At 35.6% G+C, this 24977-nt stretch overlaps 1 protein-coding gene across 3 annotated transcripts; it reads left to right on the top strand.

Annotated features, from left to right (window-relative positions):
* The first annotated feature begins 13 nt into the window (after window positions 1-13).
* On the top strand, window positions 14-24502 carry qless (decaprenyl diphosphate synthase subunit 1 qless). 3 transcript variants are annotated; one of them, XM_069052668.1, is made up of 8 exons: window positions 14-220; window positions 12425-12634; window positions 12886-13025; window positions 16077-16218; window positions 22895-22984; window positions 23037-23168; window positions 23217-23411; window positions 23465-24502. In XM_069052668.1, exons 1-8 carry the CDS (start codon window positions 14-16, stop codon window positions 23684-23686), a joined length of 1338 nt encoding a protein of 445 aa, XP_068908769.1. In that variant the 3' UTR covers window positions 23687-24502. The 3 variants fall into 3 exon arrangements, with proteins under 3 accessions (XP_068908769.1, XP_068908771.1, XP_068908770.1); XM_069052670.1 differs by lacking the exon at window positions 14-220 and adding an exon at window positions 7583-7708; XM_069052669.1 differs by lacking the exon at window positions 14-220 and adding an exon at window positions 11013-11549.
* The last annotated feature ends 475 nt before the right edge of the window (window positions 24503-24977 follow it).

Raw genomic sequence — 24977 nt, 5'->3', positions numbered from 1 at the left:
GTGGAAAGGTGCGATGCCGAGTCTCTTTGCGATAGGGGACTACCGCCTCACAACAGTCTTGACTATGGCTTCTATAGGGTCTGGTAGACTCTGTGCTCGGGTGCAAGAAAAACTGTGTCAGTGGGGACAGTCTACTCAATTCAGGAGGGAAGCGTCCTCATGTGTGCGTACAAAATTCGGATTGCAAACATCCCTTAGGAAAGTGCCTCAGGAGCGCCAGGTCAGATATTTCAAATTTTCTAATTAGAAATCACCCCTACATGTCAACACTACAAATCTTTTATCGCGTATTGATCATCGTGAAAATCGTTAACTGTAGATTTTCCATGAGTTAAGTAAACACCAACTTCCGAAGATTTACTCCCCAGAAATATGGAAATGAACTTTTACTTTTTACGTCGCTATCTAAAGTGTGGTTCTCCATTCGAAAGTTCACTGCTAACGGCAGTCTGTTTATTGTGTTAAATCGTCTGCAATAAAATGTAGACGACGTCCTAGATTTGGAGGGTCCCAGCTCTGAAACGGAATCTTTTCAGATTCTGCTCATTTCGCGCTTTACTAAGAAACAATACGCAAGCGCTTTACCCGAAAGATTCAAATCTTTTGCTGTTTTTGTTGAAATTTTTTGAAAAACTACGAAAAGATGTTTATTTGAAAAAAGTAGGCTACCAAGCGGATCTATGCTTGTGTTCGTGAAAAATTCTATGCGAGTATAATTCGTACAACTTTCTCAATTCCTATCTTTGTAATAACTTTCTTTTAACTCACTTGTATGCATTCGTTCGCCACTTACAACACAGGGTGTTTTTAAATATAAATCACCTGTTTTACATTTTATTAACCAAATTTGTCATCAAAATTAATTTAAAAATGTCTCTACGATAATAAAACATGTAGATGGATTTCAATAAATTAACATTCGAGCCAGGAGCTGGTTTTTCTTATCCTTGCAGTTTTGTATTATTCCCTTTCATATGCGGACCCAGTTGTCCATAACAAATGGTATAATTGTTACATAGTACCTTTTTGGTTCATTTATTGCTAATTTGCGTTTTTGACTGACTTACCCAGAATACATATTTAAATTAATTTTTATTTATATCTAAATAATTATTTTTATTCATTCTATTAAACTGTCGGATGTGCTTTAACGTTAATTTTACCTCGTCAGTTTTGTTTTTATTTCAAAAAGTTTTGCTTGATTATCTTATCTTCTAATCTAGAAGCAAAGAGTAAGAGTAAGAGTGCTAGAAGTATGCTCGAGCTCGACATTCAAAATCTATCAATCAGGAAACTGTATTCTAGATATGTTGCATTGTCTCTCTCTAGATAAATAATTGTGAATAGATAACAACCGTATGTGTGTAATTATTTATTGCAAATTTGATTTTTTGTGTAGATAAGAGATGTATATCATGTGCAAACATCAAGGCTTTTAATTAGGAGAATAGGTATTATTTGTTAATTACAATTAGTGAAAAGTAGGACTGTATTTAGCCGTATAATTTTCGAATTTCGCTTGTCTTTGATGTAGTGGTAAATTGTAATTTATTAGAAACGACTAAGTGGGAGTGAAACGTGGAAAATTAATTTAATAATACACAAGTTTTATTAATAAAGATTTTTTTAAAGTTCGTGAGTAACACGTACGTTTCAAAATAATGAATAGAAATATCGGTTGTTATTATCGCTGTTAGGGTACCGTAACTGTAACATTTTTTTTAAATAAAAAATCTATTGTGTGAAATTAAATATCGATGGATATAAAGCCAGAAATTTACAGTTTAAAAAAAATTAACGTTCGGTATTTTTGACCGATTTATGTTATTGAATAGAAATCAATACAACAAATAAATTTAAAAATTCATGCTATTTTTTAGCGTGCGTTCAATTTCATTTGAGTTAAGGGGATATTCTATCTAGGAGCACAATTTTATTAATGTTTTGATATAACATACACATTTTTAAAACAAATAAAATTGCAATCAGTTTTGTTATAGGCCACTAGGCCAAAAAATCTAAATGATCCAGAGTTAATTCATACCGGTTCATGTGTTTACACATCCATTGATAACGAAGCACGAAAAAAGAATTACTCGATTAAAATACTCGAATGAAAAACAGTAAAAAATGTTCTTTTTTCAAAAAACTGTAAAGTTTTTACAGCACAAAAACATTTTCACTCTCTCTTTCGATTCAATTGATAATTATCCCATGAGCGAAGGTTCAAATTAGGGGTTAGAAAAAAAAATGTAAAAAAAACATTTCATTAAAAAAAAGATCAATATGTAAAAATAGTATGTTATACATCAAGGTGAAGAAGTTCATGATTATAGCCAGAGCGCCAAGATTAGAGCCCGAGGCGTGCCGAGGGTTCTAAGGCGCGAAGGCTATAAGGGACTTCTTCACCGTGGTTTATATACAATTTTTTTCACTACTAGATACGTTAAAACCCTTTCTGATAATAATTAATAATAATATTAATAAAGAAGCGAGGCTTAAAATTGTCTTCTCTAGCGTGGTTTATATACTATTTTTTTCACTACTAGATCCGTTAAAACCCTTTCTAATAATAATTATTAATTAAATTTGTTTGTCCGATGCGACGATCCGAGTTCTCATTTTTCAACGGTTGCTATGAAAATTGAAAATCGTCTGTCTACGTTAACCAATAAAATCAAAGAAAATCTTTCGTTGCTAGGTGACGGCTGTTTATTATTGACCTTGGTTGATAATGAAAATTATTATTAACCAAGGGAGAGAAATTCTACTTGTGGGGTCGGTTCGAGAGTCAATAATGACGCCTTCTGAGACTAGTAGTGAAAAAAATTTATTACGTGGAGTTCCATAACATCCTGGATATGTGCCCTCCTCGTGATAAACATACATTTTTGCCAACCTTTTTTAAGTTTGTTTATGAACTTATTTTAAATAGATAATGAACAAATGCAATTAATTTATTTATTTTCCATGTGCGTGTAAACTTGGGTCAAGTTCACTGAACGAAAATATTTATAAATGATAACACGTAACGTTAAGAATTTTTTTAAATTACTAATCGTAAGATATTTTTTAAAATGGATGAAATATTATCAAATTAGAAATGTCCTCGCAGAATTCACGTAGATGAAGCATTAAACTTTCAGCGAATTACATCATTCTGACAAAATGAAAAAATATCACGGTTCATTGATCATTAAAATGGAATTTGGTGAAGGGTTTAGAGAAATAAAACAGAGTAAAGTTGGTGCCATTCATCTGTTTGGTAAAAATTTGGGATTTAGGATTTGTAACAATTTCATTCTTGAAATGTTATGACTGTACCATTAGCCTAAGTAAAGTAATAGATAAATCGGACAATTTGTGTCTGAATTGTTAACATTTAGGGCACCGTATTTGATGGTAAGAATCTGGATCAAAAAATGTGAAAATTGCTTGTTTTTAGAACAAATTTCGTAATATCCATCTAGGTAGATGACTATCAGAACTGTAATTAATTTCTGTAATACATAGTTTCATTGAATAAAAGAAAAAAGCTATCTGGGTGTTAAGACTCTTCAGTCGGCAGTCTCGTTTCCTTCGTCTTGGTGTATTTTTTTGATCTCACACTTTTCACATTGATTATAATTTCGATGGACGAAAACGATGAGGATCGGCGGCAATCGAGGAATGCCGTCTTCTTGGGCCAATGCCTCCAAGTAGAAGTGAGAGTGGCCTTGCTCCCGCCGAAGTGGGTCAGCTGTTGCTTTCTTCAGCCGCTGACCGACGTGGAGAGCTCATCACGGATCAGGCGGCGAGTCGCCATACCACCATTATCGATGTCAAAATTCATTTTAATTTGAAATTACAGTCAGGCAATATCGGGGAAAGTTATTTACCTTGAGGTGACACCGCTGCTGCGTCCACCGTGATCTGCGTCGCGTCTTCAGTCTGGGCCTCGTGAAATATGGTTCTGTTCTGTTTAGCTAGACCGGACTAATTAAAAATTCCAAGACACTATGGAATCTAGACTGCTTTCTTCGATTCCTTTCTTTTTAACGGCGACGCATAAATCGGATATGGCATCGATTTCGCAGCGGTCCGGACGGAAGGAAGTGCGAGGTGTTTGGTGGTCGATGGTCAATGTCGTGGGACTTCCTCCCCAGCCTACCATTGTGTTAGAAAACAATTACGGGTAGTGATTCATTAAAATTTATTTCGTCGAAGTGATTAATAATATCTTGCATGTTCATGATAAGCGATGGGATCGAGAGAAAGTATAGGCGCGCCCGACACCTGTTTTATCTGTACCCACACGTGGGGCCCGTCGGACTGTCTGCCAGACATTCGGAACCAAGAATTGGACATTTGACCACGAAAATACCAAATTTGAAGATCACAAATTTTTTACTCAAGTAGCAAAAACTTTTGTCAATTTTCATCCAACATTTCAATAATCTTATCGAGAACTGAATAGAATTAAACGTCAACTTTCACTTTAGAAGACACTTTTGGTCAGGTCTCTAACACTTAAGTGAATCATTTTAATTTGTTGCAACTGCTTCGTCTTTGGGACAGACAGAAGAATTTCACAATTATTTTCAGGTGTCCAGTCTCGACAACAGAAACTCGTTCAACATTTATAAATGTCATCTCGAGTATGTTCCTGTAACTAAGAATGACAGCCGTTGATGAAAGAAATGTTTTATCTCTACTCTCTTGGTGGTACTTCTAGATCCGTCTATTCTCTTTTAACTTGAAGTAGAGTTCTCACAGAGAAAGCTAGACAACTAACAGTCTCGCTTGTACGGTTTTTTAGCTTGTGCTCCTATAATCATAATTCAGAGAAAGATTTTGACTTCACATGCATTTCAGGGAAATCGCATCATTGTTACCTTTTGATTTTTTATTTTACAATATTAGGAGGTTATGGCGTTTAAGAAGCCTTCACCTTACGGTGAGATAATTTTTTCCGGGTTCTTTGCAAACTATTATTTTATATTGTTACTTATTAAGGACACCTTTTAATTTGAAAGTAACTGCTGACGGCATCACTTTTATTTTCTTTGTAAAATTTAGCCATTGTAGAACCGCACCGCGTTCAAGGAAATAATTTATTTGGCATAGGAAGTTTTAAAATTCTGAGCGGAGTATATGTGGTTGCCTACATCGAAAATGTAGTAAAAATGTGGTTAGGTAGAGTTGTTATTACAGAAAAGCTTGAATATTCAAATGATCGCTCAATCAATGTTGGTAACGATATATTCGAATTGTAACCGCAATGTTCGTTCGAGAAACTCTTTTACAAATCAAGAGTGTGGTAATAAAATTTAACTGTTTATAGGATTGCAGCAATTAGTATTTTCGCTGGATTATTGGGCTGTGTGTCTTTTTCATAATATTTAGTAATTATTTACTACTTAATTAGTCATAGTAATCTGCGTTGTTGTGCAAGCTTTATAAAAAATAAATCGTGTTTTATACGATCTTGCTGAGTCATTTCAATTTTAATTTAAAATAGTAAAATGTAAAATTTCATCAATTATAAAACGGCAGGCAATCGCTCGAAAGTTAAAACAATTCGTAGTGAATTTGCTTTTGTTATGTAATTGCAATGTTATAAAATATGAACGAAACAAATATGTCAAAATCGTGATCAACAACTTTATAGTGCTTTATTATTTAAACTTGTGTATTTTTATTACGTGAAAGCGCACATGATCGTGTACTTGCAAAATTCTTTTTCCAGTCGAGATGAATATGGCACAGGTGCAGCACTAACAAGCTTTCATCTTATCTGCAACAAGGTTACCAAAATTTCTTGCATACAATTTACAAATAAAATAGATGTTTTCCCATTGAGTCAGCGCATTGTTCTTCGTTTTCGGTGGCTAATTAGTCGAATTTTCCCTTCCCCCAACAAACAATTAACACATCTGTTCCTGGCTGAGAGTGCCAATCTGTTGTCATTGTCCATTAAATGATTTTAATGAGCGATCGCCATCGTTAATGGTGTGCACTTTACGTTGGTTCTGTTGCTTAATTATTATGTCGGATGGATTTATTCGATACAACGATTTCGCCACATGCAAAATCATGTTCTGTGGTCTTTGCGCATAAAATCGAGTCGCATCGGCGTTGCGCTTTACGCTTTCGACTACAGCGTAAATGCATAAATTGACCGTCACGGTTACCATCTTCGATGAACGTTTCTCTCGGATCTCTTTGTTGGGACTTTTAAACTTGGGTCGGGTTGTGGCACGCGAACGTTTGCGCAAGAATCTGCGGTTTTTTAAGCGAACAAATACCGTACGGATGTCTTCACGCATTACCATCGGACTTTTGCTATCCAAACACGCAGGCTTGTGTAAAGCTATTTCTGTGTCAAGTTGACTTACATAATGTACAATGCCAAAAGTGATAATTTGATTGGAAAAGAGTTGCCTCACCTATCTCCGCGCTAACACCTAGCTGGCTTGTTTTCTTTTGTTTGCCCATTAGGTTAACTCAAATCTAATTAAGACGTTTGTTTATGTTGTACACTGAAAGCTTTAATGTCCTTCTTCGAAACTCTTCAAAAGAAGAGGTAATTTTTTTTAAAGAAATTCGGCAAGAAAGGAGGAACAATTAAAGCTACGTTTTGATTAATTTTAAATGGATGCACAGTCGTAAATGTTCTGGATTTTGTTTGGAGTTTCTGGGATTGTTTATGTTGTTTTGAAGATACGGAACAAGTAACATGTTGTTTAGCAAAGTAGCAGCAGTTATGATGAGTCATATAACACTCTATAACAAGGAGAATTCCAATTAGGCAAGAAATTTACATTTCACTTCAGTTCTAACAATCTAGACCTCCAAAAGCATACATTTCCATTAGAGTGTTTACACATTATGTGTAGAAAACACGGAGAAGGTAATAATAATCACAGCAAATTCAATTTCAAATGGGACTAACAATAAGATGTATAGTGAGAATTTTTTCGAAATTAGATGCTTCACAAATAATGATTCAACAACTGGAACATCATTCAGTCATATTGATGGTAACAATCTGTTATATGTGAAATAATTCTCTATATTTCTTCTTCTCAAAATTAGAAAAGATAATTTGACTTCTAAAAATAGATAGAACCGGTCGCATGTTTCGGCTCATAATAATCCGCTTATCAGATCATTGTGTTTGATTCTTGAGCTTTATGGTAGGTCAGGGTCGGCTAAATTTGGCAACATACTCATTGTGTGGTGCAAGTAACATTGTGAAAACACAAACGCTTGGATGTAAAGGATGCATTCGGAGTTAACTAACTGTGTTATAATTACTTAATTTGTAAATAGCATCTTGTAAATTTTTTGTGCAAGCTGTAAACCATGTCAGTGTCAACGTATTTCTGCGTAGTCAAAAAAATTTGTTAACACGTGAACTTACAAATCAGTCTTCTTACATAATAGGAATTATGAAACGTCATTGTTAAAGTCGGTACTTGTATCATTGCCACAAGGAAGTCTGAAGGTTTCACCAAACGTTATCCTTCCCGTCATTAATACAAATAAATCGATTGTTTCTCCTTGCCTTCGTCCTGTTTGCGGTAGCTCTTAGCACGACTCGAAGTCGAGATTTGTTGTTATTGGAGAGACGTTTGTTGACTTTGACATCATTTTGAAAAGCATTTTGGAAATTGTTACGGTGACCTTTGGTGTGGCGGAAGCGGATACGTCGTGCAAGTGAAAAGTAAGTTTGTTTGCCGAAATACGTCAGTGCATTAGAGGTTACAACAATTACAATCAAATGTCAGATATTGCATGCGAGGAAGTTTAATCTAGATTGACAAAGGCGTCGATGGAACGCTGCGGGAGTTGGGTCCATTGTCGGCGACTGTTGGATTATTTACAAGCTTCTAGTGCAGCGTCTCTTGCAACTAATAAAATTATGCAAATAGATACTATTTGTCAAGTAGTCGTGTCAGTATGTTATGCAAATCGTTGAAAATTTCTGAAGGTGGATCTGTTTTCAATTGCTGAACGTTCGACTTCGGCAAAAAAAATTATAATTTTATCGCAGGTAAAATAACAAGATCTAATTTTTTTTATCGGATACATTTTTCAATTCTACGAAAACTTTTTGTTTTGACAATTTTACGAGTTGAATTTGGGCATTTTAATTCTGGTTAACCTTTGAATAAAAATGCCCAAATATCAACGAACAAAATTGTTTAAAATTGGGAAATGTATCAGATATAAAAAATTAGGTCGTGTTATTTTTGGCAAGGTTAATTCCAGAATACAAACGTTAGGTAATTATTTATTTATAATGCAGTTATTAAAAACACAATAATTAAAAACAATTTGAGGATCTGACAGGAGTAGCAATGCTATTTTAATCACTTTTGACAGATGACAGAGTAGCAAGACATTTTAATCGCGATAAACATTTTTGATTGGATAGAAGCAAGCGTTCTGATTGGTTGAACACGCACGTTTGATGTACGTGGGAATTAATCGGTATGATAGGATTGTCAAAATTGCGTTTTGAAAATTAATCGTAAGCAGTTGCGTGCGTGGCTGTTAAATTGGTTTTGCACTATTTACCGAAGAAATTTTTACAATAACAATTACTCCAACTAACGCATAGGTTGGTTCTATACTCAGGCTAACCTACTTTTTCTCTGGACTTGTCGTTACCTTTCATACGAAATATTTATTCAAATACTAAAATTTGTAAGTGAACGACCTTCATTATTGGGAAATTTTGATCGTACATGTTGACACTCCGACGAACAGTTTTCACAACTGGAGGTCCGACTAGCGTGGTGATAAGATTACGATTCTTTTTTTGTTTTGATAATGACACGATGTTCAAGAACACGTTATACATACCTATACATAGTAATATTTTTATTAAAAGTGATCTAAGTATTGCGTAAATATTAAGTAAGCTTTAGCAGCAATGCTTCAATAAATTGTTATTTCATCTTTTTAGTTACCGACTGATTTTTTAAAAATTGCTTTCAAGATTTTCAATCACTTTTAATGACGTTTTTATCAAGCCGAATTAAATGATTAATAAAATGTTAGTTAGTCTAGTAATTCAAAAATGCATTAGCATACAGGGTGTTTCTGAAATACGTGTGTTAATTTTAACCAGTGGAAGAACGCGCCAAATCATGGAACTTTTCTCTATAACATTTTTAGGAAAAAGCAATACAAATTGATTTAAAATTTGGAATAAATTAACCATCAAAGTGTATACCCGCCTATGGGTAAGGGCGAACATTTTCTGTTGTGATAGAAACAGAGCTTTGTTAAAAAGTTCCATTGTTATAGAAAAAATAAATATGTAATCAAAATTTAGATTCTCATTGTCACAAAAAATAGAAACTAGTTAATCACACAAAACAACTCGTTTGGTAAAAATTGTGGGACAAAAAATCTTGGAATACTTTTACGAATTTTACAAAATGTTATAGAGAAAAGTTTCATAAATTGGCGAGTTCTTTCACTGGTTAAAATTAACACACGTATTTCAGAAACACCCTGTATAATAAAAAAAATGCCATTGACATTGACCATTGCTTTTAACAAGTGAGTCACCAGTCTTATGTGATTGATAATAACCAACAACGAAAAATTATACCTTTATGATGTGGATGAGGAAGAAAATAAAATGTTGGGCGTAATAGAAAAAATGTTTGTTTCAAATAGAATAAAAAAAATAATGAAAAACAAATATAAAAATCTTACAACATGATCAAAAGCAAGAGATAAGAGGGGGCACTTAATAAACTGTCACTTGTCAATTTTGACATGTACGTGAATTTTATTTTAAAAGACGGTTTTCACTTGAGAACACAAATTAATTATAATATAGTTCTATTTTCGAAATAGAAATTAAGAAAATGGTGACAGGATTTACCATCCGCAATATTCTTTGTTGGAATTTCGGCACTTCTCTTCTTCACCGCTGTTAGTATGATTGAAGCTACGCCACACGTTTCCCCTGAGTTTTCTTTTCCATATTTCTTTCTTTTTGTTGATCATATTGTACATGTTTTAAGAAATTTCTGGTGAAGAGCGACTGTGAAAAACAAAACCATTGGAAATGTGTGGCGCAACTTTCCATTATTGACACAATCACAGTCTAAGGTTCACACAACCTAACTTTGATGCGAATTATAGTGCTATAGGACAGTACCTACGGGACGGCGGCACCGTCAAATGGTAGTAACGATGACTCATTCGTATAGGAACCCTTCTCAAACCAAAACCATTTTTGATATTGCTAAAACTGTTGAAACACATGTTTGTTCTGTTTAGTACTTTATAACAGTTCGCTCATGATGCTAATAATGACATTTACAGTTGCATAATTCAAGTTAAGTCATAAATTTTGAAATCTTTTGTTTTTGACAGCCGCGCTGATGCCATGATAATTTCTGCCTATCATTAAAGAAAATTCTTTTCTCTTTGTGGAAACAATCCATAGATATAGTATTTTATGAATAAGATACTGCAATAAAAAAAGATATCTGATGATGAGATGTGTTTTATTTGTCTTTATTTTGCGACAGTTTAACTTTCGTAATGAATCAACGGTCACTCACTCGACTTACATCATTTGCAACATTTAATTTTTAAATGAATTTGTACTTGTAGTAATTGTGGCCACGTTGAAACGTTCAATCTGAAATAATTAGCACATTTAATTATGGACAATCAACGAAAGGCAACGTTTTAGATCTGCCTCCAGTTCATTGAAAGTTGTAATTTGTGAGTGGTTAACAATTTAATTTGATTAGTAGATGCAAAATTATGCTGTTGAACCTATATACATTTGATTGAAATATTTCCAAATCGACTACAGCACCGATTCCGGATGTGATTGTTGGTTCAGACGCGGAACCAATATTTGTCCGTCCTTAAGTGTGTCCTCCCGACAAAAGAAGTCCAAATATGCATCAACGCTTAAAATTTGTTTGTTTACTCGTGATGCATGTGTAAATCGGTGATCAGACCCGATCGGTTCTTATAGAGAGCTAGTTAAACTCTGTTCACTTTCACATTCCGTTGTATCGACCAAATGTGGGTTAGAAGTCTTCGACAACAGGTGACGAGATATTTCTAAATGAAAATTCGCAATAGTGGAAAATGAGATGATTTCGAACAGGCCCCACAAAGGTGCCACGAAATGGAGCGATCGATTTGGCAAGATCGATGCCGTGAAGAAATCCGATTTGAATTTTGCAACGAAATATTTTTGCATAGGGAATTATTTTTATCTGAAGAGCTGTCTTTAAACTGAGTTTGGTAATAATGATTGTGTTGTGTGATTAATGGAATAGTTTGTGGTGTATAACAGGACCGAGGTCGGGCGGCGAGAACTTGTCCGTTGCAAAATCTTTAATTTTAGTTGATACGTGAAATATTGCAATATTTTCGTGTTGTGAAACAGTCGCCGCGGCTCAAATGACTTGGGGGTAATTGTCGCCGTTTTTCCCTCAAAAATTGAAATGACCGTCACGTGGAGCTTCTGGATTTTTCGCCAATGAAAAAACCCATCCGATGAATAATGGAAGGTAAGCCACTACCATGCGGCTTGCTTGCATAATGAGATGAGTCTCACTTTGTTATGACACCGTGTTGACAATAAGAATTTTTGACTGGCACATGGAAGCTCACTGACATAATTTTTGCGCCGATTAACTCTCGAATGCGAACACGGAGTCACTTAGTTCGGGCAGATAGTTTCAATGCACTAGATAATTTCTTTGACAATACCCGTTACGAAATCGGGGGGACCTTCTTCGCCACTCTCACTTATTGTTTTGTCATCTCGTAGTAAAATTTGGAAATATTTGGGCACCTCTCACGGTTCCTATCATTAAGCTATCACGCCGCAGAGCTGGGCCATCATGAATATTTAAAATGTAAGAGGTTTGGTCTTCCTCCCGTATAAATTATGATAATGAAAGGATGGTGCGCATGCAATAATTTCGTAACGCTCACAAAAGGTTAATGTTGCTTTTGATGTTACCTCAATCCACCTCTGAGGTGGACCTGCATTATGTGTCGCTCTGCGACCGCAGACATTGACTTGTATGAAACGTCCATCAATCACCTCCACGGTTAATGGTTTTGGTAATGGATATATCAGCGAAAGCTCACACAAAGCTCGAATTACTGTCATGTAGCGGTCGAACGAAATTCATTTTGTTGCGCCACAACAAAAGAAATTTCCAGAAATATAATTTCTTTAATTATTGTTCCAATCCTGGACTTCAAATTTTTGTCGGGTGAATGAACCTCTAATTGGCAGTTACGCTTTCTTCTTATTCCACTAGATATCTAGGACATTTTTTGTTCGCATCTTCAATTAGAACATTGTTGTGCGGTGTTAATTAGATTTTCCTGCGAATTATTCTTATCGGAAGGTTTAATTGATCTGTTTCAGAATCAGAAACAGTCACAAAGTTTGGCGGCGACCGCGGCGAGTACAGTTTCACAATGTTGGCACCCTTGCAGCAGACCGGAAGTGGCTGCTACGGCCCGGAGTTTCAGTACCATGAGAACTCAGCAGCCGGGCTCCCTTCCAGAGTACCAAGTAGATCCCTATCACCTCTTAGAAGACGACCTTAAGGATGTTTATGTTTATATAAGAGATGTAAGTCAACACAATTATTAAATTGTAAATCGTTTGTACATTGTTGCAAAACTACCAATAAAATTACATCCTTCTCGTTGCGATTCGAAGGATGTTTCTCATTAGTGTTGAAAGAGAAATATTTTCTGCTCTTCCGAATTGTGTATAGTTATCGATTCAAGGTGCATGCACATTTCGACTAATTGTCGAATGGATGCTTGTCGTTGGTGTCCTATTTCCTAACCCACCGTTGAAGTCTCTCTTAATTTCAGGCTTTGCGGAGAGGTACTTATCAAGATGACCTCTACGAGATAGCCACGTACTACTTCGACGGACACGGGAAAGCTATTAGACCTATGGTGGCCATCCTCATGGCTAGGGCGATAAACTATCACATATATAAAGAGAAGAGGTGAGTGCATTCTTCGGCGGTTCACACGCCGGAATCTGATGCCTCCTATGGCGCAATTTCCTTCTCAAAATGCATCTGCTCCATGTGTGGCCCACATTTTTTGGGTTTTTTCTTTTTGGTTGGGCAATACGAAAGTTACCCGCTGCTTATTTCTAAATGTTTCGGCATTGAGAATCGGTAGAACTGGGTGATTAGTGCAGTTAAGCAACATCTAATAATAATGTGGAGAAGGCGATCCGAAACCGACCGGCTTCTCTTTGTTATGGGTCAAACAAGGGCAACGTACTCCAGGATCCAATCCGTGGTACCAGGTGACCTTGCACCTATCCCTCCTCGTCTCCCGTTCAAGGTTGTTGTTTCATTCATCATCGTTGCACGCGCTTTTCCGCCCACGTTCACGGTACCAACCGTAATAAGTATAAAATGTTACTTCTGAACCAGGGTATTTGGCGCCTTAAAAACAGGGCTGAAACCTAAAACTTTAGCTGTTTTTTCGAAGGTAAACAATCAAAGAAGACCTAAAATTCTTCAAAAATCACTAATTTTTATGCACCCCAAAAATACCCAAATATCTATAGACCACCAGAAATTGGACACACGAAAAAAACGTTGAAAATCATCCAAAATCAAGCATAATTAGTTAATTACCTTAAAAGCATCCAAAAAAACATTACAAATTCGCTTGTTTTTATGTACCCTAAAATGGATTTTTTTCTGTTGTAATATGTAATATGTACTTAATAATTTTTAGCTGACTTTTTAGTTTGCATTGAATACTAGACATGATATCACAACCTAATTGTTACGATTTTACATCGTCTAAAATAGTTATTTGTGTATCAAGGCCAAAAAGTGCATCTTTTTTGTCCGAGTCTGGGGTTTCTAGTCGAGGCGAAGCCTCCGCGGGCCAAAAACGCTTACTTTACGCTCTTAATACATAAGTAACTATTTCGCAGACAAAACCGTCCCAAATATTTACTTACAAATATTCTCAAACTGTTCAACAGCACCACTTTCGTTATCTATGCCATAGGCTAAATTTTGAGAAAGACCAAAAGGGGAAAGGGATTTTTGTGAATATAAAATATGTTTGAGCCAAAATTACTAGCTGTAATTCTTTTGGCTCTTTCTTCGTACCATTTTGGATTCGTATTCTGATCACGGGTTTTATCTTCAATTAATGAAATATTTACTTGCTTGAAACTACTTAAAAATTTAATTTTTTCTGATTCGAATTCGTTTTCTGACATGTCCAGTATATCCACTTAAGAATTTTTAAAATATAATAATATAGAATATGAAGAAATAGATTATAAACATGAAAAAGCTAAATTATACAGGCTGTCTTGTGCTATTTATGACCCAAATGAAAAAAAATATACAGGAAACGAAATGGCTCTAAAAACACTACAAACCTGAGTGAGTATATAATTTTCATACCATCTACCCCTTTATGGGCAATGGGCAACTTTTATTTTTCAAATGGAACCTATATTTTTTTTTATCGATTCTGTTAGAGTTTTTTTTCTGAATGTTAGCTTAAAAACTATACACTTTGATAATAAAATTTCCGAGAAAAAAATTCAAATAAATAAAACTTGCAACATTAAACGTGCGTAAAATTGACATTTAACTCATTTAAGTGAATAAGGGTAAATCTAATTTTGCAAACACGTTGCTTGCACGAAACAAGACAAGGTCAAAATGTCAAGGTCAACCATAGATTAATACACTATTGGGGTTTATAGATGGCGTACTCCTCTGTACTCATCCTGTACTTCATTTTGAAACAATCTAGTGACTTTAGAAACAACAAAACACTAGCGCCTCTGTAGGTTGGCCGCAAAAATTATCTACAATTTTACATCGAATGCGTCCATTTGACAAAAAACCGACCTGACGGATTTGAGATTTTAAAGACAGCTAATGATCTGATTGGTCAAATTATCCAATTATACGTAAAAACCTTGGAGCTTGCAAGAATTTCATAATTATAAGTGAAACACAAATGAAGCACAATTTGTTACGTATAATTTTTTAATTATAATTTAATTGTGCACACCGTCGTTTACAACTATGGACCAAACTTTGTTAATTATAATTCGTAATTATAATTTATAATTATAAGTGATTGGAAACAAGGGGTAAATCGTTTTGGGTAACAATCTGGAAGCGCAGTTGATGAAGGTATACGACACAACACTCCTGCAAATACTATCAAGTGCAAGAAAATGATATGGAATCAGTTCTTAGAATTTTGTGCCAAGCGATCTTACGAGTTGAACGAGTCAACTTCCGACGAACAACTTGCAACCATTTTAAATTTTAATTTTAATCTTTATGTTAATAAGTAGATAGTTAAATAAATTTTTCTTTGATGTTTAAACAACTTTATTCATGCAATAATCTTACCGAATTGCTTTCGTGCTTCTGAAATAATCGGTTGTACAGTTGGTTGCAAAAAAATCGGGAAACGAAAATTTTCCTAATGTAAATTTGATTTTGTCCATTTGTCAATTAATTGTTTCCTTGACAATACCTATCAAATAATTTTTAAAAATGTCATTGAATTTTGACTTTAATTCTAACCTATCTCTCGTAAGAAGGTTTCACACTATGGAAAAATTGTAAAAATGTGTCAATTTTATTTTGACAGTTCCCGTTTTTTTTTGCAACCAACTGTAATACTCAAATTGATTACAACGCAATACTGGTGTCATTTTTTGACAAATTAAAACGTCAAAAAATGACACTCGTAGTTACTAATCAACTTTCGTATTACAAATCGATAATTTCGAAGCACTCATGTAAATACAAGTGATAATATTCTTCTGCGGATTCTTGTCTTATTGCCTTATTATTTGTCGGACCCTCAGGGATCCATGGACTAGAGTTTTGGAACCACTGGAAAACGTTGGAACTATCAACGATACCAAAGTCATTCTAAATTTTGTTTTCTTTGGCCTTTTAGATTATTTTCACTATTTGTTCGTCTTTCTGCTCCTGCTAGATTATAAAAATGTACTTTATTTAGAATTCGTTTGGTTCCAGTGGTCTTTTGTCGTCGCAAAGGGAAGTAGCGATGATTTCCGAAATGATCCACACAGCCTCCCTCGTCCACGACGACGTCATCGACCAGTCAGATTTCCGCCGCGGTAAACCCAGCGTTAACGTGATGTGGAACCACAAAAAGGTAAAACAATCCCCGCCCAATGCCAAGGTAGTACCGATCGTTATGCAAGTCGTACTTGCGGTTTAATTAGTAGTCACCATTGTCGACCATTGGCGGACCGTTTGACGCAAATCGCTAATTTTTTCAAGATGTTATCGCGACACCGGCCAGACACGAAACAATACGAAATTAACACAATTACAGAATTAATTTTCGCCGGATAGAAATCAAAGCCTCATTAAGTTGCATACGATGCATCTGGATGATTTCGCTGTCGGCCGATGCAGTCACACGTCGACTACGATTTTAATTAAATTTAAATGTTCTTTGTTGGGCAATAGAGCCGTTAGTGGGTCGAACACAATTTAAAAAGAACATGCAATTCACTTCTATAATTGAAACGAAATGTATAATTTATGGCTGCTAATTAGTGCTGTCGCGGTGATGGCGAGTTTTAACACCAGGACTAGACTAGACTAGTTAAGCCGCTGAATATGCAAAAGACATTAAACAAACTGATTAGCAAATATATCTCTTCTTTCACGGTTCAAGATATCAACATTCATCAACTTTAACTTCAGTCTTTTCTTTAATTCAGAAAGACGGTACCGTCACTTTGAGGTGTTTTGGAAAATTACACTCTCCATTACGTAACGATTTGTGAAATGATTGAGCGCTTTTTATTAAATTGTTTTGTTTGCGCGACCAACAAGTGGTCGAGAAATCTCCACTTGGATTTGATGTTTAATTAACTCTCCTAATAATAAGTACTTGTGGTTATCTTCCTGTACTGCGGAAACGATCTTACGTAATTTTTGTTAAATGTTTTTTTTTTATTTTGATTAAACGAAATTATGCACATCCGATTAAAAAACTCGGTACCATCACATATTCAATTATTCATTCTTTCGCTTTCTACGGCCAGCACAGTTTCCCAACGAACTTGAATGCCTACACGTTTTTGCTTTTACACACTTGCATTTGTGGATGAACACTTCGATTAGTTATGCGTGTTGAACTGAATATGCACACCCAATTTAGTTACAATTAATTTGGTCACATGATCGACCGAACCAAAAAGAAAAAACAATCTGTGCCGTTGAGCCGTTCAGTTCGTACTTTTTGTTTTTATTTCTAAAAAGTCCGCTCTTGTGCAATTAATTACTAACCTACGGACACGATTGTTGCGAAAAAACAAAAAACAGCCTCGTCCTTGTGTTAGTGCCAACTCCTTAATTACGAGAGGTGCGATTCAGGACGATTAGTTTTGTGCAATTTAATATCGTCGATGGTTCGATTCGATTCTTGAGTTACCAGATCGAATCGAGAACTTGAGCACTTTCGGAAGTAACTGACCTACTACCCACTGGTCTGGTCTGAATGTTGCGTTCACGTAATGTGGAGCAGACTGGCACAAGTGTTGCTAAAATTCAGAAATTTCACGGATCCTAACGTGAACAACATTGCGGATAATTGTTTAATGGTTGCTGTAAATTTAATAACTTTCGCAGTCGCGTGTACTAACCCAGATTTATAAACTTTGGTGGATGTTAGTCATCGTGGTTTGGACATCGCAGCGAGAAACTTGAGGACCTTTTCTTATAAATAATTACAAGTTTTCTCTCGGGAAGTCTTGCTTACTTTATTTATTGTCAGTAGAATTTACCTGTTGCGTAAACAATACGTAATTGATCTTTCAAAAACAATAAGGAATAACGAACCCAACTGTAATTTCCTGCACTGGTGTGAAGATCCCCGCGAATCGATCACAATGTTGTGGTTGTTTTTGATTTTCTTCCGTTTTATTAAAGTAGTAACAGTCAATCATCATGATATTATTCAACAGATAAAGTTTACTTTCACCGTTTTTCATCTGTTTTGCGAGTGTTACAACTTTGAAATAATTTACATCGTAATAATATTGACAATTGCTCAATGATTAGCATCTATTATTTTGTGGATTTCTGTTAAACAAACATCGATCGTCTTAAAATTTATATCGGATGTTCATTTAAATTTATCTTCAAAGTTGGCGTTGAAGAATCGATTGTGAACGCTCCACGAATTACAGATCACGGATCAGCTGTTTTAATATAACCTCACTTTTTGCGTTGCTTGTGTTTTTAGTTTTTACCATTACTCTGCAGATGGACGAGTGGTACTATTACGATCATAAAATTTTGGACATAAAACTTCTGTCACATTAAAAAAATTACTCTAAATCATGCTTTATTGAATCTGTCACATGAAAGATGAAATTGTTGTCAATTTGACACCGGTTTAAAATATAATTTTTTTAATATGCGAGTACATTTGGGTGTTTGTTTTATATTTTTTATTAATTAAAACCTCGTTCTATTCCATTTGTCTGATTTTTACAACTTTTTGAATATTTTCTCGGTAAATCTGACATTCACATTTTCAAAATTGACACAGTCAAAATTGAGGTTATTAATACATAAGGGTCGTTTTAGAATGTATGACAGCACGATGACATTAGTGTCCAAAATTTTTTGATCGCAATAGTACGGTTGGTGGACAAAAAAAACTGGGACAAAAATGACAACTATTCAAATCGAAATTTGGCAAATTTGCACCGTTTAATTCAGGCTTGCGAACAAATAGGTTAACTATGATATGATGACATAAGACAAAAATGCCACGTGTGACACTTACAAACATCAAATCGAATTTTAGATTTCATCCGTTTTCAATTCCTTTTTAAATCCACACAATTTATAAAAGGTAAAGGTAAGTTGAATACTTATATATTGCATATTTGTTGTTGTTAACGAACAAAAAACCTAAACCTAATAATGTACTTCGTCATTGCACCATTATTATCAATGACCATCTGTAATCGGCGTGGCATTGATGATACCAACTCCCTGGTATATTCGGGTGATATCTCGTGCCAAGTATCAACAATTTTTTGTTGCAGTTGTTCAACAGTATTAGGACGAAAGTGATTTTTATACATAATTGAGGTCATACGGCCCCAAATATTTTCTATCGGATTTAAGTCGGGTGACTTGGAAGGCCACGGTACAGTACGCACCCCTTGCTTATTCAAGAATGCTCTATGGACACGACAGTTATCGTCTTGAAATATAAAATTTCGTTCACCAAACACATGTGTGACTGAGGGAAGCATTATCTCCCTCAGAATTCTAACATGGACCGGTGCTCTTAGCCTCTCCTCCACAATTGCACAAACTCCTGGGCCTCTAATGCTGATACATTGACTGCAAATCGTCCACTTCGATTGGTGGCGTGACCGTATTCTTCATTATGGTTTGTCCCTGCAAGTCTATATACGCCGAGTCGTCCACTGTTAGAAGACTGGAATGTCTTTTTATCAGAAAAGACTACCGCATCCCATATATTTTGATGAATATATTCTTGAGCAAACATAACTCTTTGTTGTTTATTCTGTGCTGTTAAAAAGATTTTATTTGCTTCACATCTATTATTTAATTCAGATTTCTTTATTCTGCTTCTTGTTGTTTTTAAATAAGCAGGAAAATTCGTCTCCTGTCGAGCGCTGATGGCGGTTTGAAATGGATGTAAACGAAGAAGGTTTATCATCTTCATTATCTGTGGTAACTTTTGGACGGCCAGACCCTGGTCTTCTTGAAGTTTTTGTTTGGCGAGCAAAACAGTGTTTTTGCTAATGTTTAGCTCGTAAGCAATTGCGCGTATGGTAATACCCTCCTCCCCAAGGTGTTGTGTAATTACGTGTTTTTGTAATTCTGTTAGATTTGGCATTATATCTGACAAGATAACTGTCAACAGTGACCGTAAAAGTCAGTTTCATTTTGACTTTATTTTGACAATTAAGAGCTTGATACAAACGTAAGAAATTTTGCGTGTCCCAGTTTTTTTTGTCCACCAACCGTACTATGGCGGCCAAAAAATTTTAGCCGTCACTATCTTGACATTCCCATAAATTGTAAATTACCTTTAAAAACCGTAACCCCACTTTTGATTCTTGTCATTTTGACAATCAATTTAAACTGTTTAAAGCTCAGATATTCCAAAAATCCGACATGATAACATAAATAACCTTAGGTAAACGTTCTGTGTAGTAGAAATGACAAAATAATTTCGAGTTTTGAAATTTACCACCCAAAAAATAACATTCATAATCAAGACGGTAATCATGATGACAATAAAGCATGGATTACAATTTGATTTTTTGAAATGACAAACAATGACGGCTAAAAATTTTTGGCCGGCATAGTACGTTCACAAACGACTCTTCAACGCCAACTTTGACGATTAATTTAAATGAACACCCGACAGATGCATTTATAATTGAGTCGTTCACTCTCAAAAATCACAAACTTCCCATGCAAATCAAATTATCTACAATTTGCAATACAAAAATACAGTTCCGAATTTAAGTATAGTGAGTGTAGCTTTCTCAATCGGTGCTCTCTGACACGAACGTCGTAAATCATTTCCTCTTGATTGTCAAGTATTTTCAAGCCAATCTTCTTCTTTGCGAAACTCAACGTTTACCATTGGAGTCAAGGACATTTGCCAACTTAATTAAAGTTACCTATGAAAAGCAAAAGTCGGTGTCTTAGCTAAATTTTTATTTGAAATATCATTACTGTCATTTAGTATTTCATTAAGCACTAAACGGTGTTTTACAATTTTCACAGGATGGTTTTTACTGTAGATCAATAAAAATGTATGCTCGAAACCTACGTTGTTACAATTTCCCAACAAAGGGTGTTTTCGTAAAAATCGAACGAATTAAGTTGCGGCTTGAGTTTTGTTTTTATAGGTACCTTTGACACCTTCTTTTTTTAATCATCCGAATGGGAATGGTGTGTGTAACGATTTAAGAGTTGATGGTATTTCCGGTTTCACTGTTTCGCTATGAAATTGAAAGTCATGTCGATTGGTCGACATTTAAATACTTTAATCCAGCTATTTAACTTTCGTCATGAAATTGATATTTACTGGGGCCACTTTGTTGAAATATCCATATTCTTATTCTTGCACAATTTTGCACGCTCATTTAGTGAATTGAATTCGATTGATTAATAAAAATGTGTCAGTTCTTTCGGACAAAATGAGCTGCCGCAGTAGATACAACAGTGAATTTTTGAATCATCGATTTTGTGCTTCGTTTCGACTTCTCGATTAATGACAGAACAAGTACAAGTTTTCCAGTATTCGGTAATGCAATTAGTAGTCGTGTTCATATTTGCTTTGCCAGGTGTTATCTAACAGTTTATTGAAGGAAGTAAACACAGCCTCTGCAAAATTCGGTTGATAACCGACGGCACGGCAAGGGCAAGGCGTTTCGACAGGAAAAGTCCAAACCAGGATATGATCGGATAGCTCGCCGTAATTAATCTGTGGTGATGTGATTACGTATCACTCTTGCGTAATAATAGCTTTTATTTCCAGTGAAAGTGGTGTACGTACTCCAAACGGGTAGATTTTCCAACGGAACCAGTTTTTCAGCGCTCGTCCACAAAACTGTGAGAATTTGGCAATGTCGTCGTCCGTTTCGAAAGATAAACACCAACTTTTTCTCATTAACATCGTATGACCTTTCAGTTTTATTTAGCACGTGTTTCAGACACAAAACACAATTTGAAGCTATTGACACCGTTTGGGCGAGTAATTATCGTGCTCTTTTCAGTATCATTTGCCTAACGTGTACGCACTGCAATTACCGGTAGGCCTGCATGTGCATTTGGAGCGACGAAATACAATTTTGGAAGAGGCTAGGCTTTTATGCGCTCCTAACGGAGGCGAAGATATTTTCAGGCGATTCGAAAGTGGTCTCTCGCTAGATCCGGTTTGAGTTCCGATCGGTTCGATTCGAATTCGGTGTGGAAATTCGAGTCCCTGCTGTAAAATTCTCAGCCTCAGTCATCGTAATTTGTCCGACGACAATTGATACAAGTGAAATTGTATTTCGAAAGAATTTAGAGATGTTCTGTTGCGCGAGATTTGATAAGGAATTTCGTGTGATCCACGCTGTCAGAATGCAGCGATTATGAATGAAGCTTTGCGAGAAAATGGTTTCACCAGGGTCCAGACACTGACCTCTGTGGAATTTCGCCCAATTAAAGAACAGAGAAAGTTGAGGAATGAGTAGGATATGAAATTACGTTAGAGTCAAAAATGACACGAAAGCTGTGAATTTGAACATTTTTAATTGTTGTCAACAGCACTAATGTTCGGTGTTTGTGTTTTATGGTCTCGTTCAGATGAAAAATTCAAGGTTATTACCATTTGTCGAGAGAGTACGAATCTTTTTGTAGAACTTTCTTTTGTGTAATAAATTTCGCGACACAAATCGATCTCGGATCGATTGTTTGTATTAATTAAATCGGGACACGAGAGACGTGATAAAACATAATTCGTTTTGAAAAATGGAGTTGTCGAGAATTCTACGATTGTCACATTTGCAGTACTTTCAAAATAACAAAGAAATGTATTTGTTGGTGTGAATTTTCTTTGATAAATTGCAGCTGTGTGCGTACCAATAACAAGAATGCGGCTTGTAAAAAATGAATGCGTCTTGGTGAAGAGAAAGTAATGCAGTTGTGAAAAGTGGAATTTTGCCTTAAATCACAAAGAGTCGGAGCCGGTTTAAATGTCAAAATGCAAAATTCACAATACTTGCAACAATTGGAGTTTAACAGTGAACCTTGTTTTTGCGCAGGTAACTATGGCCGGAGACTTCATTCTTGCGATGGCCTCCATCATGATAGCCAGGTTAAAAAACAACGACGTCACTCTGGTACTTAGTCAAGTAAGTAGAAATTGGTAAGTTTGTCGGCGAGAAAAACACTGTGTTGTCCCAGGTTGTGACCGATTTAGTCCAGGGAGAGTTCATGCAGCTCGGCTCTAAAGAAACAGAAAACGAAAGATTTGCTCATTACCTGACGAAAACGTACAGGAAAACCGCTTCTCTCATAGCCAATTCAGTGAAATCTGTGAGTACTCGGCGCGCTGGGGTTTCCGACGTCTAAGATTTTTTTAAGGTGACCATGTTAGCGGGCGCCGACGAGCAGCTGTCCGACATTTCTTACCAGTACGGCAGAAATCTGGGTTTGGCCTTTCAGCTGGTGGACGATCTGCTCGATTTCGTGTCCAGTTCGGCCGCGATGGGGAAGCCTACGGCGGCCGATCTGAAACTGGGATTGGCCACTGCTCCGGTTCTTTTCGCTTGCGAAAAAGTACGTCGGATTTTGTAGTTGTGGGGGTGGCGTTCATAATTTGGAAATTTCAGTATCCGGAACTGAATCCGATGATCATGAGGCGGTTCCAAGAGCCAGGCGACGTGGAGAGAGCGTTCGACTTGGTGCACAAGTCCCGAGGACTCGAGCAGACGCAGTATTTGGCCAAGCAGCACTGTCAAGAGGCCGTGCGGCTGGCCAATCTTCTAGTGGAGAGTCCGTACCAAAAAGGGCTGATCGTCGCGGCCGATTACGTGCTGAACCGCATGAAATAACATCAGACAGCAACAGTAGTGAATAGATGTTCTAGTAATGATTTTTATGTAGTTAGGTGACACTAATTGTACGACATCTAATCAATTCTGTATATTTTTGTACTTTCCAAGATGACGCGACTCCATATTTATACGGCATTGTAGGACCAGTGTTCTTGTACGCTAGAAACTTTGATATTATGTTAAATGTTCTTTGTACTAGTTAGGTGTTAGTTGTTTGCGTGCGTGCGTGAGCGATTTGTAAAGTAAGTGTATGAACCAAATATCGAATGCAGATGGAAGTCATTATTGTTATTATTATAAATATCCAGTCATGCCTAGAATAAGAGTTTTGACGATGGTATAACGCTTACATTTACTGCCAGGATTTAGTTATATTTATTCAGCTTATCTACGCGTGAACTATTTATTTTGATTACGTTAATAAAATGATAAACGAATCAAGTGTTGTTTGTACATTGTTGTCAACATAAAATCGGCGATAACCGATGTCAATGGACAGTAGGTGGGCTCAATAAATTTGAATATGTTACATGTATATAGTTATAAAAGTATTAAACATATTTATGATAGATCTTAATATATTTTAAAGAATGCAATAACTGTTTATATTTTTTTTTGTTGAAGAATCTGTATATAGATTTTTTTAACAGACGTTATTTTTGTTTCAATTAATTTTTTTTCGCAATGTTTGCACGAATGATGTATATAGATAATTTTGTTACAAGTACTATGTAAAATATGATATCTAATATGTATATTTTGATTTATTTACATGTAAAAATTATTAATAAAGTGAACAACTGGTGGGTTTGATATGACTTTTTGTTGGGATTGCTATTTATGGTAACATAACAGAAACAAAAAATAAATACTTTTTTGTAATGTAGCTTCTGTTTATTAATCACCATCAAACCGAAAGAGATGAAAAAACACAAAGTTTGCAATTTGCAATTAACTACACAAAATACCTAATGAAGCAACTTAAAAAAACAAAGTTAGCTGCCGTCTGTCAAAAAATATAATTTAAAAAAAAAATAGCATGTCGGGCTAGTGTTTCTAAAAGGATTTTTTTTGTTCGACACTGTCAGAATTTGAGAATTTTCTCCTATGTGAACGGATTTTGATAAATGTCACAACTTGTCAAAACGAAACGTCAAGCTAATTTTAAAGGTTTTAAGCGATTTGGAGCCTTTAAGGGGCTCGTCGAACAAAAAAACGTTGTATTCAACTTGTTCGTGTGTAAATTAGGCCTTTTTTGGCACTCGTGGGCCTTTAAAACGCTCATTTC

The sequence above is a fragment of the Tenebrio molitor genome, chromosome 7 (assembly GCF_963966145.1).
Source record: "Tenebrio molitor chromosome 7, icTenMoli1.1, whole genome shotgun sequence".
NCBI lineage: Eukaryota > Metazoa > Arthropoda > Insecta > Coleoptera > Tenebrionidae > Tenebrio > Tenebrio molitor.
This window is presented reverse-complemented; position numbering and strand designations above follow the sequence as displayed.

Excerpts from the sequence above, each read along its gene's own strand:
- qless (XM_069052668.1), top strand. The coding sequence starts at position 14 with ATGCCGAGTCTCTTTGCGATAGGGGACTACCGCCTCACAACAGTCTTG. Across the intron at positions 221-12,424 it reads AAGTGCCTCAGGAGCGCCAG|AATCAGAAACAGTCACAAAG; the intron begins GTCAGATATTTC and ends GATCTGTTTCAG. Across the intron at positions 13,026-16,076 it reads CACATATATAAAGAGAAGAG|TGGTCTTTTGTCGTCGCAAA; the intron begins GTGAGTGCATTC and ends GTTTGGTTCCAG.